Below are 18174 nucleotides of genomic sequence, written 5' to 3'. Positions count from 1 at the left end.
AGCGATTTGGCAAATGCTGTCGACAAAGTACATCATCATCTTATCCTAATACATTGCATGTAGAGATTTCCAAAGTATATCTGCTTTAGCTACGTTTAGTAATCGAGGTATCTAACCTTTGACCTTGGCTTGATGACCCTTCCGCATTACCCTGATCTATCTGTCGGCCGGCCATTGCAAACCGCTCCAAGAAGGAATCCGCTCTCTGTGTGGGCTCCTGGGCGTTTGTTACCCATCCTTTTATAACCTGTGGAACAATAATAAAGAAGAATTATTAATAAAAATATGCACAAATCAAAAAGCTGCGGTGAAATCTAATATCATACACTACTTGATTTTGTCTTTTTTTTTCATGGGGGGGGGGGGCTGGGAGGGCGGTTATGTTTTAGAGGGTTGTCAAACAGGTATTCAAATTTCAAGAGGAAATAGCAAAGCTATTCATGTCACTCAAATTCTTGTAAATATTCATAATTGCCACTGTGTTATTCCAAGCCTGATTCATACAATATAACTTACATGCTGAGTAATACCGGGTTACCGTTATACTATTCTTTAAATCCTGTGAACTATTCACTGTTTAGGCTCTTTTAAAAAGTTACCCAAGAATATATTATATACAAAAGACACTGCTCATATACAGCAACAAGTCTAATTAGGTCAAATTATAAAGTTAATAAGACCTGACATTTCGATCCTTTCTATGTAGGTTATACTCTGAATTACATGCGTTATGCTGCCATTGTTAACAAACGAGTGAAGTTTGGGAATTGATATAATTAGTACTTGTAACAGAGATGCCTCATAACTCTAAATCATTACGATGAAACATCTCTAGTTAAACAATTCTTCCAAACACTTTACTGTGGGATGATTATTCATTGACAGACAAAAACTGGAAGAATATATGAGCATCGTGGATGCACCAACAATGTGTTGTCATTGATACACAAGTATTTACTTTTCTTTAGACTTTTTCTTCAAAATTCTGTTTACAACAGTAGATCACTCAGTGTATGAAAGGTCCCTGTTCGTTGGTATTATACGAGCTCTACGGCCCCCTGAGTGGCAGATGGAAAATTCACAATTCAAGAACAAAAAAATAGAGTACAAAGTAAACATGAAGCCAGTTATGTAGATGTCAAGCTATGACAACTATCCTGCTTGCTTCATGTTTACCTTGGTACGAAACATATAAACGTCAAATGAAGATAATGTCGAAAACGGCAATGTAGGACCCACCAGATGCTTAGCATTAACTCCCTCTTCTACAGGATAAAACATATTTACCCTGGTAATATTCTTTGAATGTCAAACGGATTCTCGATGGATTGGAAACTTGTCATCTCATATTGTACTACTTCGTATAACTTGTGTCATGGAAGATAACAACACCGAGTTGAATCTCATGGTTTCAAGCAGCTGGTATACGTGTGACTCCATATTAGAAAGATCTATATCCCAGACGTAACGAATTCAAATATTTTAGTCTCATAAACACACAATTGGTTAAACCCCTCTACAAAGTCTGCTATAAGCTAAGAATGGTTTCTTCCAATCATATCGTGAATAAATCGGATGTCATAACTGCTGGAGAACTGCACTCTTGTAAACACACGTTTACGTGCCATGTCGAATGAATAGTGTGCTAACGGTGTCTGTGAATGGTTACATTAACTATATACCACAGTCGCGGTGAAGTTTCTCAGTGTGGACTGTTCTCAATGCTTTCTCAAATAACTTATCATTGTTAGTAGTCCAGTTTCCAATATAATTATAGGATGAACAACTCACGCAGAGTAGCTATAGTAATTCTTAAATTTGTCTAAGTGATGCATTTTACTTTCCTCTATACATCGACTTGAAATGCTCAGACAAGAAGAAAACAGACGCAGTTATTACTTTTCACAATTGCTATAAATAATTGACAGCCTTTTGTCCGTGAGTTTGAGCGAGAACATCTTTGAATGAAACCTATAATATTGTCACCGAAATTATATGAACCAAATACAAGGATATGGAAGTAAATTAAAGGACAAATTTGTATGGAAGGCGATATAGGCCTATTGCTTTTGGCATAAATCATATCACCAGATCACGACGCGACGAACCTTGTGATGTTTAATAGCATACAGTGTATACATACAGTATCTATATTTATCTATATATTTATCTATATATTTATATATATATATTTATATATATATATAAATATTTATATATATATTTATATATATATATATTTATTTATATTTATATATATATATATATTCATTTGAGCATGTTGTCACAAAATGCATGAAAAACTAAATAATATCCAGTCTAAAACATATATTTGTGTCTATTTTTTTTAACGTTTTTAACTTTTCTCAGTTTAATCAAGTGTTGCTCCTGGAAAGTTACTTTTGGGTCTTTTTTCAAAGATTATAGTAACCTACAACACTGAGAAATACCGCACCCCATTTTACATCTAGGCACTCCTTAACTTAAAAAAAAACACCCCCTCCCCTTAGACCCCTCCCACGACGGCGATCACTATGTATGTAACATATCAATGAATAATGGGCCGATCTAGGTGAAAAATGCACGGGCCGGTTTTAAGACCAAGTCCGCCCCAGCCGAGGGCGTTTACCGGCAGCTCTTTTCCTGTTTCGTTAGATCAACATCAGGTTTTTCTTTTTCTTAACAAGTTGATCGTTAGACTGCAGAGGAAACGTCTTATAATTCTTACTGTGGGTAAAACTTTTCAAGACTAACGGAGGAGATTTCAAATTTGTTCACGAGTTTCAGGACGCCTTTTATTCTCTTGCGAACTGAATCGATCTAGTAGCCTAAGTGGTGGTCACGCCATCTTGGAAGCTAGGCCTAATATTTGCAATAGCAACATGACTTGGAAGCACTGAAAGCTAGAATGTCCGTTACTTAGGTTGATGCTTTAAGGAGTAATTGATACATATGACGGAGTCGTTTTAACACGCACACACCCTATATCTACTGTGAACACCCCCTGCCCCCCCCCCCCCCACACACAGACAATCTGTCTCCCTCCCCCTCTCGTGCAAGATATTTGTAAGCGTCATCTGCATGCATGTACAATATACGTCACACTGCCGCAGATCAGGACACGTAGTACATGATGCTGCCTTTATTACTGCTGTCGTGCGAAAGAGATGAAAGTTGATTAAATGGAAGCAGCTTACACAGATGCTGCTTGTGTTGACGGAATAAATAAAGTCGAGCCATTCGCCATCGAGCCATTCGCCATTATTCCTGCTTAATACCTCTGATAAGTCTGATTCATTAGGCTTTGTGTAGTTGGTTCCATATACATACAGCCAATGGGCAATTCATCACCGTCACCCTAGGCATCCTAAGTTATTTTCGGTGGATCATCGTTCAAATTCTAATTGCTTGTACAAACAAAACCGTGAATCTCACGCTCCGCGGCATGATTAACCTGAGCAGTATTATATATTGAAAGTCTTGAGTTCGTGAGCCCAACGTATACTGTTATCGGAGTAAATTTCCGCCAGCAACTAATTTCTTCACATATGTTTATGACTCGCACGAATAAAAAAGATGAACAAAAAAAACCTGGATGTTGTTAAGTATTTTCTAGAAGGAGAAATATCGCCTGTGTCGTAATAACGTGTTAGATTTATGTAACATAACATAACATAAATCAGACGTTAAAGTATCGTAAACCTATGAATTCGTCCTCGATACTTGTAGTTGTAGGCCTCTCATCGATTTGTAAACGGACTTGGTATTTGTCCTCGTACTTTTGGAACTTAGTCAAGACTGGTAAATAATGACAACTGGCACATATAAAAGGATAATCAAGAGTAAATTTGAAGGATTCGAATACCAAGGACGGTGACAAGCTTTACCATTGGAGTTACTGGTATTACAAGGTCATGTAATAAGGTGGACCTGCATGCCATATATGCAGTTTATGCAAGCATTAACTTTTGACATATCGTGTTTACGTATACCAGTTTTCAGACCTTGACCTTGTAGGGCCTTTGACCTCCACAAACACCAATACGATTTTTGTAATCAACAAGGGGGAATCCATATAGGCTGTATAATACGAAGCTCATCCCAGCGTTCAATGAAAAGTATCAATTTTAAGGTCTGTTGACTTCATAAGATTTTGACCTTCAAAGTAAAATATAGGATTCTTGTACACCAAGTTTACAGCTTATTCAAGATTAGTCTTGAATTAATCGTATTTACAAGCTTTCTAGACTTTAAACTCAGGTACTCACTAAGGTAGCTCAAAATACCAAGTATGAATTTCATCCAAGCTGTGCATCTGAAGCAATAGATATTTCGATATATATATGTACATATAAAAAATATATATATAATTGAAATTGTAATGAGTTGTAATATATATATACAGGCTGGAAGTGTTTACAAAATAGGACAAAAGTGACTATGTTTCAGCAAGAGGAGGAGGCTGCCCCAGCCCTTGGCAATACATATATTTAAATCGGTATTTGTCGATATTAAACTGAATGGACTTATGCGAGTTTAAATTGATAAGTATCAATTAATTTAGAACCGGGTCATTTTAAATCGACATCTCTCAGTTACTAAGTTTTTGGAACCAATTTAAATCCACATATACCGATATAAATTGATATGATACAGATGTCCGCTATGCATCGGCGCCCTCTGAGTAATTGAAACACTTCTCAAAGTGACAGAAATTATATGTATGAATATATATATATATATATATATATATATATATATATATATATATATATATATATATGTATATATATATATATATACATATATATATACATATATATATATGTATATATATATATATAAATATATATATATATATATTTATATATTTATATATATATATGTATATATTTATATATATACATATATTTATATATATTTATATGTATATATATATATATATATATTTATATTTATTTATATGTATATATATATTTATATTTATATATTAAGTTAGATGAATATACATTCACATACAGGTGAAAACTTACCTGTAGTGTGCCAACGATTCTCCCCATTGCCCTCCCTCTGGAGTTGTATTCTTCATCCGCTTCACCTACTTCACTTTCGATTGCTTGCTGATTCTTGTCATCATTTTCGACATCTGTTAGGGCAGCATCACTTTCATCGTGGTCTGAACAGGCACCCCCATTGGCACCCCCATTGGCAGATCCATTGACAGGTGTAACAACAACGGTGGCTTGTCCTTGCTCAGCCCGAGCAAGACCATCACCGATTTTGGCAGTCATACTTTTAGTGATAAGAGCTTGCATACGTTTAGACTGAGTCAGCGAGGGTAACGATAAAAGCCGCAGAGATACAGCATTTCTACCTTTGCGGTACTTGATGTATAGGCTATAAGTGTCATACACAGACCGTAGCTTACAAATATATTTAATCACAGTCAAATGATCTGCAATATCTCTTCTATGTTCCACAATTGATTCATTAGTCGTGTTAACACTTCTATGTATAATAGTAGCCTATATTGGTGCGACGATTTCCTTCTAAAGCACTGTAAATACACACATAATAACCATGGCAATGACATCTGGCTGGGATTAGCTCGATTCCATATTGATATAAACTCAAAGCTTTGAACACAGGTCTCTTTGAATCACCTGAAAGATACAAAATGCAGACGACAAACGTGAGTTATCAGACCAGGGAGTTCCATAACAACTCCCTGATCAGACAGAATTGACACAAATGACGATGTTGTTGGAAGAGTCACTAAAGGGGCGGCAACCACGTACACTTCTGGGGGTGGCTGCCTCCATATACTTCCAGATAAAATCAGTTTATATAACAATGAATTAACAATAAACTTTGAGCCTACACTGAGGAGCCGACGTTATCTTCAATTTAGCTTTAAAGGTGCAATCCAGAGGTTCAAATATTGAAAGTTAAAATGGCGGAAGCATTACACGCACTCAGAGTTTTCTTGTTATCTTAGACTCTAAAATATCAAGACTAACATCATACGTCTAGTCGCCCTTTAATTATGTTGTCTGGTGACGTCCGACTTGTATGAGTTTGTCGCATATTTTCATCGGGTACACAGAAAATTGCTTCATCATTTTCAATAACAAGAAGAAAATGAGAGTAGGTCTTCTGACGTATTGACATATTATGAAAATAAATGTTAAATAAAGACATCGCACCATATTGCATTGAAAGCATCCTTACCTATACCAAAATAAACTTCAAAAGGGAACGCGGAATCCATAACTTTATTAAACGGAACTCCCCTCCCCCCCCCCCCCCCCCGAGAAAATAGGGAAAAGAGAAAAATTGCTTGTATCAGCATGTATGTTACACCATAACGTGCTGAATTCACAGTGTGATATATAATCTTTTGAATTCCCTCATTTTCTTGCTGTTTTTCCTCGCTAAGTGGCACCATACAGTCCTGGAGAGTTTGCTGAGCATGACTTTAATTATATAAACACCAATCTTTATCAGGCCCTAAGACAAAATTTTGAGTTGGGAATTAAGTGGAGGAGGGGGCTGGGGCACCAGCAATTTAAATAGGCGTCCAACGTTTGTGTCCGATAACTCCTGGCGATTTTGAACACCTAACAGAGCGGCACAAATAAGGGGGGGGGCAAAATAGTTTGCACGGGGAATGTCACGCCGAGACCCAGTCTGATCTTGAATGTTGTTATATGTATCTTGTCTGCAAGTCTCAATCCGGTGCGTGTTAATTCGTAGTATCAAATATACTTTTTTTTCTGGGGGGGGGGGGGGGGGGTGGTATACAATGACATGAACAAAAATCTTTCAGCAAAGTATTGGAACAGTTAGCGATAATTTCTTAATTCTTAGTGTTTATAAACAAAAATGTCTAAGCTGCCAACTCTTTCCAATCCGAGCTAGTAATGATGGAATCAACCCGCGTTAGCGGCTCGAAATCTCTGAGATATATTATACATATTCTATGAAATCACTGCATACCTCTTTCCCGCTAACAGTTCTAGCAACCACATGTGTTGTCCAATGTTAGTTGCTATTCCCCCCCCCCCCCACTGCCTTATACATTCGTTTCCTTATTGGGAGTATTCCTGAACACCCCTATGTTCCCCTCCATCCCTCCCACTCCCCACACTTACACAGTTTCTGTCTCTGTCGCCCGCAGTGAAGATTACGCCTATTGCAAATTTTCCCACCCCAATGTATAAAGTGATTTTAATTTTACAACTTTATATACCACTTTGAAAGATAGAATCTTTTTTTTTTTTCATCGTGTTTTCTTTTTTGAAATTAATCTTTGACGTAAAATGACTTAAACACCACGTGAACAGTTGCATGAGTATTCATCAACTGTTAGGCCGCGGACGTTCGATTAAAAGAGGATTTTAAGGTTTCACAGAACAAAGAAAGACGTTAAGTAAACGTGTACTGCTCCTATCTCTCCGTGGGGCTCTATAACTCTATGCAGATGTGACGCAAATACTACTCCATTATAGTTCTTGGATTCCGGTATTTTCGCAATGCAACACGACAACTTTATTTGCATCACGATCCAAATTAAATCAGAGAACACGTTTCCATGGAGACCACTGCATTTGAGATCAGCGCTTAGTGATTGGTGCTGTGCATACTGCTAGGTTACCAGTTCTTCTGTAAATGCAATGCAAAGATTTCATTTGCTGCAATGTGTCGAGCATTGAGTAAGGAATCAACGTTATCTAAATGGTTATAGATTTTCGAGCCATGAATTAAGCTCGAGTGTTGTCGTGGAAACCGAGTATTAAAAGAGTTGTTCGCAATGTGTCCTTTTCGCTGTAAGAAATCGATTATATTAGTAATATCAACTACATCTCAAGTACTCCGACAATTATTAGTAGATTGTCTAGTTCGTTTGTAGTGGCTGTTTATTTTCTTGCTATCTACGACGTAGAGCATTGCGAAATGAAAGCTATAATAGGCAAAGCGGGCACAATTTGAATTTGTCTATGTGATGCATTAATTCCCATTGCTCTTGTATTGTTTTAAATAATGTTTGTGACTGTCGCACGGGTTAAATATGAAACTGTTACTAAATATTTGTCTGTATTCTGGGCTTAATTAGATCATTCTGCAGGACATATCTGTCAGCCAATTAGTCTCTGTCTGTCCAACAAATTAGTAGAAATAAACTGGTCTTCTTCGGGTGAAAAGTGATCTGTTATCACCTGGGTATGACTACACTATAATTGTCCCATTTCACAACAAACCACTCAATATATCTGTACTCCTGCAGTAAAGTGTAGTGAACCACGCGAAACTCAATGGTAGACATGTATACTGTGTATCGGTCAAGTCGATAGACTTTGAGGGAACGTTCTCATTTCAACCTTGTCAACCACTCTCCCATATGGTAAAGAGTAAACATGTAGTGAAAAAGGGCTAAAAAGCTGCTGATAAACATGTGAAATTATTTCACATAAGATTTTAACATGGTTGCATAGCTTATAGTAAAGTAACGGTACAACAGAATAAGAAATAAGTGTGACCAGAGCGGTAAACTTGCATAGTATATCTTTATACGTAACCTACCAACTTGTCAAGCGGAAATCAACTACACGATAGTGTATAGTGTACTGTTTAATCTGTTATTATTCAATTGATTGACAAGTCTGAAAAAATGTACGAATGATTTCGTGAGAATAATATCAACTTACTAATGCATCCTTATGAATTTATTGATCTAAATAATCAACATCAAAACCCCAAAATAAAAGGACATTTAAAAGGTTAATCATTTTCTCAAATTTGAACTCAATTCGTCTAGCTATATATACTAAAGGCCCAGTGTTACATAGGTTGAAAAATATACGTTTAGTTGCAATCAAGTTGGAGTCCGGGGGTCACCTTGACCAGATGATATAAGCGGACCGAACGTCGAACACTTCTAGTATATGGTCCAGATACCCATGTCTTCGAGACTGCCACACCACCTTGGGCCAATTCCTCGTATTCCATTACTTACCTTTTGGTAGCGGATAACTATAAGTTTGCTCTTTGAGTCCTAAATATGCATGCAATTAAGCCAGTCTATAAGCATAAAGAACAATATTAGCTATTTGATGAAACCTAATGCTGCAATTTGCTTTGGATGGTACCTTAACATTATTCTAACCGAGTAATGTAATGTTGTATTATGAGCTACTACTCCAAGAGAAATGGAAATAACCATTTCAGACATTTAATAAGCGATTTCTTAATCCCTTGACCATCAGTTCCACAAACCGAGTTTGTGTTCACAATTCCAATGTAGGCATTACTGTGCACGATTACCAATTACCAACGTTTCTTATTCATTACTCTTTCTGCGAGTTTTGCTGATTACATTAGTGAAGTCATTTTTGTTCGTTCCGTACATTTACATATTAACTGTTCCCGTGCAAATGATGCTCTTCGGCCCAGGTATTCAAAAGTTTCTCCTTTCACCTTCATCCTCTTGGCGACCCTCCGGTAGCGGATGTTGTTATCTGGCGGAAGGTTTTCCCTCCCCTTTGAGATTTTTTTTTTTTATATCAGCAAGGGTAATTATTTGACAAATGGTGTGATACTTTGCAACTTTTGATGTACTTTTTGTTTACACTTTCTTTCCCCACAAATATCGGCAAATATTTCTTTCCACTTTTTGGGTGTGACCCTCATAAAATGTTTGGCGACTCTAAGATGGATCGCGACTCCCAGTTTTTTTTTTTATACCAGGGCTCTATTAGTGTGAATGCAGGCATCCATTGAAAAACCGATCCTATATAATGCTTAAAACTTAAGTTATGTTTCTTGGTAAATGTGTATGAAGCACACTCAACAACGCAATATGCTAGCTGATAGTAATACAAACGTCTACATATTGTATAACGATTATTCAAACATCAAATGCAACTCACAACACTGCGCAGATAAAGAGTCTTCAAAAGAAACAATTTCAGCTATACAGACTGCAGGTTTGCTATGTTTTCAGCTTGCATTCAATGAGCTACCTGCTGCATGATAAGCATATATGTAGTTTGTTATTAGTAAACTTACCGCTCCCTCACACTACTGTTAGGGCTACATACAGATGTTTATGGTAAATATCATATTCGTCACTAGATCTACGACAGAGTGCACTTCTTATTTAATCACTGCTTCACGTAACAATATCTTATTTATTACAAACATTCAAAATCAAGCATAATAAACTATTAAACGACTTTTTCCTTACCGTCAGTCCCAGCTACTCATGAAGACAAACTGTAAACAAATCTCAGAAACGAAAAGAAAAGCATATGAGAGCAGTCTTTCGCGAATAATTTCGAAGAGCAAATATCCGCTGACTTATTCACGATAACGCGTTTGTTGCTATAGATTTAAGGCCTACACTGAAACTATGCAATCCCCGAGTCACATATGCATCAACATAATATTAAATCCTTTGGGAATTTAGGCGTAATATTATGAGTGTGGACTCTTATTTTCAGCCGTTTATACTGAACAGCGAAAGGTGTGGTTGCCTAGCAAAGTTTCATTGATTAATTGTTGACATGACTGAAATAGTGGTAATGACAACAGAAACGTTTTTATTACCTGTACTGAATGATAGATAGATTGGTAACCAGGCACGGTAAGCAGTATTGACTGAAACGGGAGGCATAGTGTTGGGTACAACACAACAACATTATCGTCAGGGTGCAATTTACATGATAGGCTCTATATTTTCATTTAAATATGTGTCTGGTTTAATCGTAGAGTAGAAAACATATGACATGACACAATTAAGATAGCAACCGTAGTGAAATGACAATATTCACTTGGAAGTGTTAGAGAGTAGACGAGTGAAATGAATTAAATACGACAAGCCTATCAAATAAAGGAAATCGCTCTTTGTTTGAACTGCTTGTCAATTTAAACAAGCCTCAGGAACTGCAGTAATAGTCGCGTCTAGGACCACAGTGTGCTAGGAGTGCTTTGCGGTCGGAGTACTCTGGACGTTGGCTTGAGTCCGAGTCCAGGCGAGTCCATAATTATGTCAGTTCCAGTCCAAAATGGATATTTCTTGCAAAGTTAACTGTTTTTTGCTGTAAGACCAAAGTGATTCTGGCACAGTACGGTGACCCGACAGTTATGCAGAAGCTGTAAAAACCCGTATGTTGACCTGCAAATGATGCCACTTTCATCTAATTGAGAGGGTTGTGTTGCCTACTATTGTGTATACTTGCCAAATATTTCAAACTGCACTTTTCATCCACATTGATATATGAAGCATATCGTTACTAAGGTTTGACCACTGGGGTGGGGTAGGGCGAGGGGGGGGGCTGTTTGCACTTTTGCGCGATAAATGTCTCGAATTACCTATAACCCAATCTCCTAGCTCAAGGGCCTTAGATGCTGCAATATGAACAAATGGACAATGCATGTTTATCACATAATCCGTTGAAAAGTCGATTTATTATGTAAAAATTACGAGATAAAACATCATACTTTCGAGACAAAATGTGGTAAATGTGAGATACATCGCTAAAATATCCGAGATACAACGTCAACTGTGACGCCTACTACTAGGCCCGTCACAATTTCGATAGCGATAAAACGTCGCATTTTAACGGTAAAATATTACTTTTTCGAAATTAAATGTAGAACACTTCAGATAAGACGTCGAAATTTCGACATAAACAGACGGAATGCCATATTAGAACGTCAAATTATTAGATGAAACAGCAAAAATATCAAATTGTGAATAAACCATTAAATGTTTTACTTACATCAACATTTTGAGAGGAAAAGTCGGAAATTATACGTAAAATATTCGACATAAAGTGTCGCAGATTTGATGATAAAACGTCATAGTTTCGAGATGGGATAAAGAATTTAAATAAAACGTCAATAGGTCCAGAAAAAACAAGGATATTTCGAAATAAGCTTTGAAATTTCGACAGAAAACTCGGCATGGTGTGCTAAAACACCACATTTCTGAAAAATGATTCTAAAATCACGAGATCAAATGTCGACATTTTGAGTTAAAATGTGAAGATTCTGAGATAAAAAGTCAACATTTAGAGATACGACGTCGATTTTTCTTTACATAAAATTTGGCGATTTTTTTAGGTGTAAGTGTTTCCATCTAGATGGTGAACTTGTAAATATTTTCGCAATCGTACAATATTGTACATGTACACATGTAATACAACCGTCATACTCGACAGCGTAGGTGAATCATCGCCCTCACATGAGTACCAAACAACTGTTTTGCCGACAAAACGTCAAGATTTTCATGAACATCCGCGATTTTCCCATTAACCGGCGCTTGGCCTAAGAAAATGTTATTTCTGTAGGTGCTAACCCACCCTCTCCGTTTGTGACGCCCCTGGTCGCCCTGTTTAGAGTTATATAGAAAGTTCCCGACAAATATCTTCTCGAAACGGTCGTAATTTCCCGACAAACCGTCAGTTTCCCCGACGACGGTCGCTTTAGCTCGATGGAAAAGAATGTTATGGGCGGGAAGGGGGCTGCTATACACACATAGTAACGTTCGTGCCCTTTGTTTAATTTGCAAATACTCGTGGTTTATCTCACGCATTGTTAATTAACAGTACCTCGGAATTCACATAGGCCAAAGATTTTTCAGATACAGCAGTGGCGTAGCCAAGGGGGGCGTGGGGGCGACAGCCCCCCCATGAAAGCTTGTCGCCCCCCCACTGGGATTTTGGGTGTCGAAAAAAAATTACATGTGCGAAAAATATATTATTGGTCTGAATGGTCTCGAATCTCCATGATGACCACTCATGAACGACCCTTCGACCGCGGACCGGCAGTAGGCTATAGTTGCTGAAAATCCGGACGTGACATAGCGCATAGGTCGGGTTTTCACTGCTGGGACGTACCCTGATGCTCTTGAAACCGCTAAAAATCCAAATTTTCAAGAAAGGAGACAATACTATCGCTGAGAATCAGTCTATCACCCTAATAATGTTTCAGACGCAATCTTTGATGTCAGTTTGACATATAGTTCGGTCATTCAGTATGTTACTTGGCTGAAAGCCCAGTCAAATTTTCCCTATTTTCCACGCGCAATTTGCAGATTTGTCGAAAAATGTCAACGCCGGTGTCAAACTCACAAAAGATATGTCAGGATATTTTAAAATAACTTACCAGACTGTTTTTTTTTCCACTACTATTTCACTAAACTTTTTGATGACCATATCAAGACATCGGATCTCAAAATAAAGGATGTTGAGAAAACTTTAGAGCAGCTTACAAGCATGGGCGTCAATCCTGTGGGGGGGGGGGACGCCCCCACAAATTTTAGTGTCGTGGCTCTATTTGGTTAAGGCTTACTCGTCTCAGGATTCATATCATCGAATATTAGAAGTTCAGTTCCATGAAAAGTGACCGAGATTTTTCACATCGGTATGACCTGCAACTTTGTCTGTTTGTCGCGACGAGCGAAACTTGAAATTGAAACCATAAGCTGTGTGCGGATAACGGTACGGCCAGAACCTACAACTAGTTCAAGAAGTCATGGCACTTCATAGCTAGAGCCAAAGCCTGTACATATTTGTTGTTTAGTTGTAGATGGTGTTTCAAAGACGCTGCCCGTTCCCTAATATTGGGGAAATGAAATAGGGAGCATATTCCGCGGTTGCAGCGCATCCCATGTTACCTAGTTGTTCAGTGATACCGGAGTTTACCCCGCAGTGAGAACACTGGCTGGGTACACGGTGGTTACATAGTACGCTCCGACCAGAATTCACCCGATTACCAGATGCAGATCCACATAGCAACCGAGGTAACTTGCGTGAGGACTCCAACGAACAACCACTGATTTATTTTGATGCCTTCATCACTTTAGCCACCACTCACATGGGACCTATTCTAAGTCTGACAATACATGCGCATGTGTGAGGTCCTGAAAATATAATTAAACGGGTTTGTCTTGCCATCCTTGCTTCAAATTTCATAGAAATGTATTCTCGTAGACCTAGCAAAACATTTAAACTGACACAGTCCAATTGGTCATAGGTGGTCATTGGTGGTTTAACGTGCTGGCGTATGACGACTTTTGGCCAAATTTGCGCTAAGCTTACTATACGACTCGAATCTGGACTATGTCTAATTTGTTACTTATTTAAATTATTAATAATGGCGTATGAAGAAATGCACCATTTTGTGGTATGACTCCCAGGACGGCAAGTAGAGAAACTCACATGCAGTCGCGGCGGATAGCTTCCTTCGCCTATAGTATGTCCGGGGACATTTTGGGACATCGTTTCTATAGACCTATATCTGAGGCCCTGGGGTCATTCCTTGACCGACTTGGTGCAATATAATGTGCCCATTTCGAAGTAATTATTTTCATAGATTGTTAGTTGTCATGGGTTCGAACAAATGAGGGGTATTCTAAAACATAGGGCAAAATGGAGCTGGAGTTTCCAGTCGCCGCATATTTTTTCAACTTGCACTGGGTTATAATGTTCATGTCAATTGGAATCACTAATAACAGAAATAATCCACCAAAAATTAAGGCCGCATGAACTTGATTGCAGATTTCCTGAGTGACGAATTTGTAATTTTCTCCCGAAATCACGCAACTAGATGGCTGCTATCCAGCCTGGCAAGTGCCATCTCCAGCGATTTGGCAGGTATTGAAATCTGAAATTTTCTTGATTCGCTGTGCGCCAACCGATGGTGGCGCTCCGCTAAGGTAGTACTTGCGGCCGGAATACTCGAATCGATTACGTCCCCCACCTTTCAAGTCGGATTGACGCCCCTGCTTACAAGGCCTGGGAAGTGTCATTTCCGACGATGTAGGAGTCCTTTTTAGCTAAAAAAAAATTGTACACTGCGCGCCAACTCATGGTGGCGCTCCGCTTAGATAGTAACAAGACGCCCTCCCAGGAAATGGTCAAGCCCCCCCCCCCCAGCGCCCCCCCCCACTGAGAAATCCTGGCTACGCCACTGAGATACAGTGACCATCACCTGATATGACATTCCTATGTGAAATGTTCCTTTCCAAGACATTTTCGAACGGGGCCCGGCCAAATGGTGTCAAATAACCGATTTGAGCTCGATCAGATATTATTTCCATTGCACATATGGTGAGGTCTCAAGAAGACAATACATTCTGCAATTCAGCAAGACCTCTCGCCGAACGAATTTCGGATAAAAGGGATTTGAAGCAAAACTGAATAATCGATATTCACCATACCCTACAACTAAAATGGTTTAAAATTATACCCGAACGTGCACTCTGTTGGCATCCGTATATGAATCTACATATAATCTATGCGTACACATTTACAATTGAGCCAGGGTAAACCAGTTCAATTTCATTACAGTTAATATGGGCTGCGTTGAAACTGTACTTACTTATTCTGTATATTTGCAAGTTTTAACATCGTGAAATATGTAACCAGCAAGGTTTCCTATAAGCTCTGAACATGGTTCATGACTAGCAGCCTAGTATGTCATCATGTCATGGCATCTCGAGTTATCGATATGTCCAAGTGCAAGTGTAACGAGAAGGGGGGTAAGAGGTAAGAGGTCAATTAGATGCCTCGAAAAATATAGGGACGCAAGAAATATGCGACAAAGAGCATTACATGAAGAGTACAAATATGGGATCCAATGAGATAATTGTCCTCTGGTGTGGATGAGTCCCCATTTTGACGTCATTTATGTGGTCACCCTACGGTGTAAGCCAATTCCAGGGCCAAGATAAATGACACGAGATCAAATACTGTTATCAAACAGCCTGCATGTGTAGGTAACCGAGTTATTCATACACTGTATAGCATATAGAGGGTCGGGGACGATTTGATGGCGTGTTGAGCTTTTTCGATTACAAGTTATACCATACTTGTTATAATCTAGTTTTTGCATACCATATGTCACATTACTCTTATATTATCAATGTCACCGTATTGATATTACACAGGAAGTGTACACGTTACGTCTTTAACTCGTCCATAACAAACAAGACATACAATCTATTCTTATTGTATTACAATTGAAAGTTCGTCCAATGTTATGAACAGACTAAACAATGGAGATTAGATTTCAGTATATTGTACATCTTATTGCGTGCTGACAAAGAAAGATCATGATAATTCTCGTTGACAAGGCGGTAATAATTGTTCGAAACGATAGTGTACCTAAAGGCTAAAGGTATGTTGAAATTACATTGATTGGCTCAAAGATATCTCATCTTCGACTTCAACTTGAATCGGACAGGTGTCGTGTTGAAATTTCCACTGGTTCATTGGAGGAACTAGTGCATCCATTTAGCTGTAAACTATCAGTAACCACAACACATTGGGTGTGCAGGCAAACAATAGGTACTCATACGGACTGTTACTGACTACCTGCAGTTACTGTTACTGACTACCTGCAGTTACTGTTACTGACTACCTGCAGTTACTGTTACTGACTACCTGCAGTTACTGTTACTGACTACCTGCAGTTACTGACTACCTGCAGATTTGATCTGATATATAAAGAGGAAAATCACTCCAGACGAAGATGATTGGTCCGATTTATTGCTCCGAGAAATCTTCGAATTAGTTTGTGAGTTTTGACAGATGAAACTTTTATCTTGAAAACAACAATTCATGATATCCATCATTGGTAAAGGCGGTTGATCTTTTAATGAGTTGATATCAGTCATTTATGCTCTTAATAATTTTGACAAAATATGATTATAATACGATAAAAGACCAGAAGACGAAAACGTTTTGTGGTTCCGATGCCTAAACATATTCATAGTGTGGTATGCCATACATGTTAATATTCATGAACTTGTGCACACCAAAATGAAGAGGATTATCTATTGTCTAATGTGACAACATATAAAGGAATGTACCAGGAATCATTTATCATGGTGACAAAATCTATTTAGTGACATAGTATAAAAACAGATACATGCATGAATATTAATGAGGTAACATTTTATGATCTCAAAAGCATGTATCTATATACTTACATTGTATTATCCAAGTACATGTAATACAAGATAATAAGATATACTATTTCTGAGATATTCGATTAAGAGTTTTATGTTCACTGATTAATATTCATGATATGCACACAAAAAGCAACATGGTTGATTGTATGAAAGTAGTGTGACAAACCTAATATGCCAAGAATTAAAACCACGGAACATTTGGTTCTTGTCTTGTGATTAAAAGCCATTTCTTGTAATCTTATGAATACTAATGACATAAAGTTAGAGATGTCTTGAAATTTATTATTATGTACCAACATCACCATGCCAGTATGAACCAAATTCTATATTAAGCCACGCCCACTCTTTAATATTCATGAGATGAGAACCAAGAATATCAGGGCACATCTAATCATCATAAGGGTATCTATCTACTAAGTATCACATTGATTCAATTTGTGGTTATTGAGATATCGTGTTTACAAGCTGCTTTGACAATTTCCAATTAAGCTCCACCCACACATAAATATTAATGAAGTACACTTGTTGTTGCATAGAACATATGAATACTATGTAGTTACATCACCATACCATGTATAAACTAAATCAGACACACGGTTGCAGAGATATTGACATTAAAAATGTTATGTTAAGCCCTGCCCACTCGTTAATATTCATGAGATGTGAACCACAAACAATAAGACACATGTACATGTCATGGGGCATCTACCTACCATGTATGAGATTGATTCAACTTTTGGTTCTTGAGATACAGCGTTTACAAGTTAGCCATCACATACACGCACACACCTTCATACACGCCAGCACGATTGCAAAGGTTACTGAGACTTCGGCATCGTGACCAAAAATGAAGAGAGATATTGATCATGTGATTTGTAGACTAGTACCTCTTAACAGATGCAAGCCTGCAGGAACATGACAAGAGCATGACACATATTGGTTCCCCCCTCGCCCCCCCCCCCCCAATTGGTTATGATGGACTGATTGCCCTCCTCCTGAAAACATATCTCTGCATCATTATAGATTTTACATTACTCACACATCACTCCCCACCCCCCTGCCCCCCTCCCCCATCCAAAATTACATATATATATCTATATATATATATCTATATATATATATATATATAATGTCTTAATTGTTTTATTTCACCTGGTGTATCATAAGATATATATATATATATATATCTGGTG

The 18174-nt window shown here is 37.9% G+C and overlaps 1 protein-coding gene across 1 annotated transcript in view; it reads right to left on the bottom strand.

Annotated features, from left to right (window-relative positions):
- LOC139980324 (cyclic nucleotide-gated channel cone photoreceptor subunit alpha-like) overlaps positions 1-10553 on the bottom strand; it is a 38440-nt gene extending 27887 nt beyond the window's left edge. The window contains exons 1-3 of the mRNA XM_071991915.1: positions 10247-10553; positions 5034-5663; positions 117-247 (exon numbers count right to left, since the gene is read on the bottom strand). Of these exons, the coding sequence (XP_071848016.1) occupies positions 117-247; positions 5034-5315 (413 nt within the window). The 5' untranslated portion in view covers positions 5316-5663; positions 10247-10553. The remainder of the gene's footprint in view (positions 1-116; positions 248-5033; positions 5664-10246) is intronic.
- Positions 10554-18174: the final 7621 nt, after the last annotated feature.

This window comes from Apostichopus japonicus, chromosome 14 (assembly GCF_037975245.1).
Source record: "Apostichopus japonicus isolate 1M-3 chromosome 14, ASM3797524v1, whole genome shotgun sequence".
NCBI classification, from domain to species: domain Eukaryota; kingdom Metazoa; phylum Echinodermata; class Holothuroidea; order Aspidochirotida; family Stichopodidae; genus Apostichopus; species Apostichopus japonicus.
The sequence above is the reverse complement of the archived record's forward strand: the minus strand, read 5'-3'. Positions and strand labels throughout refer to the sequence as shown.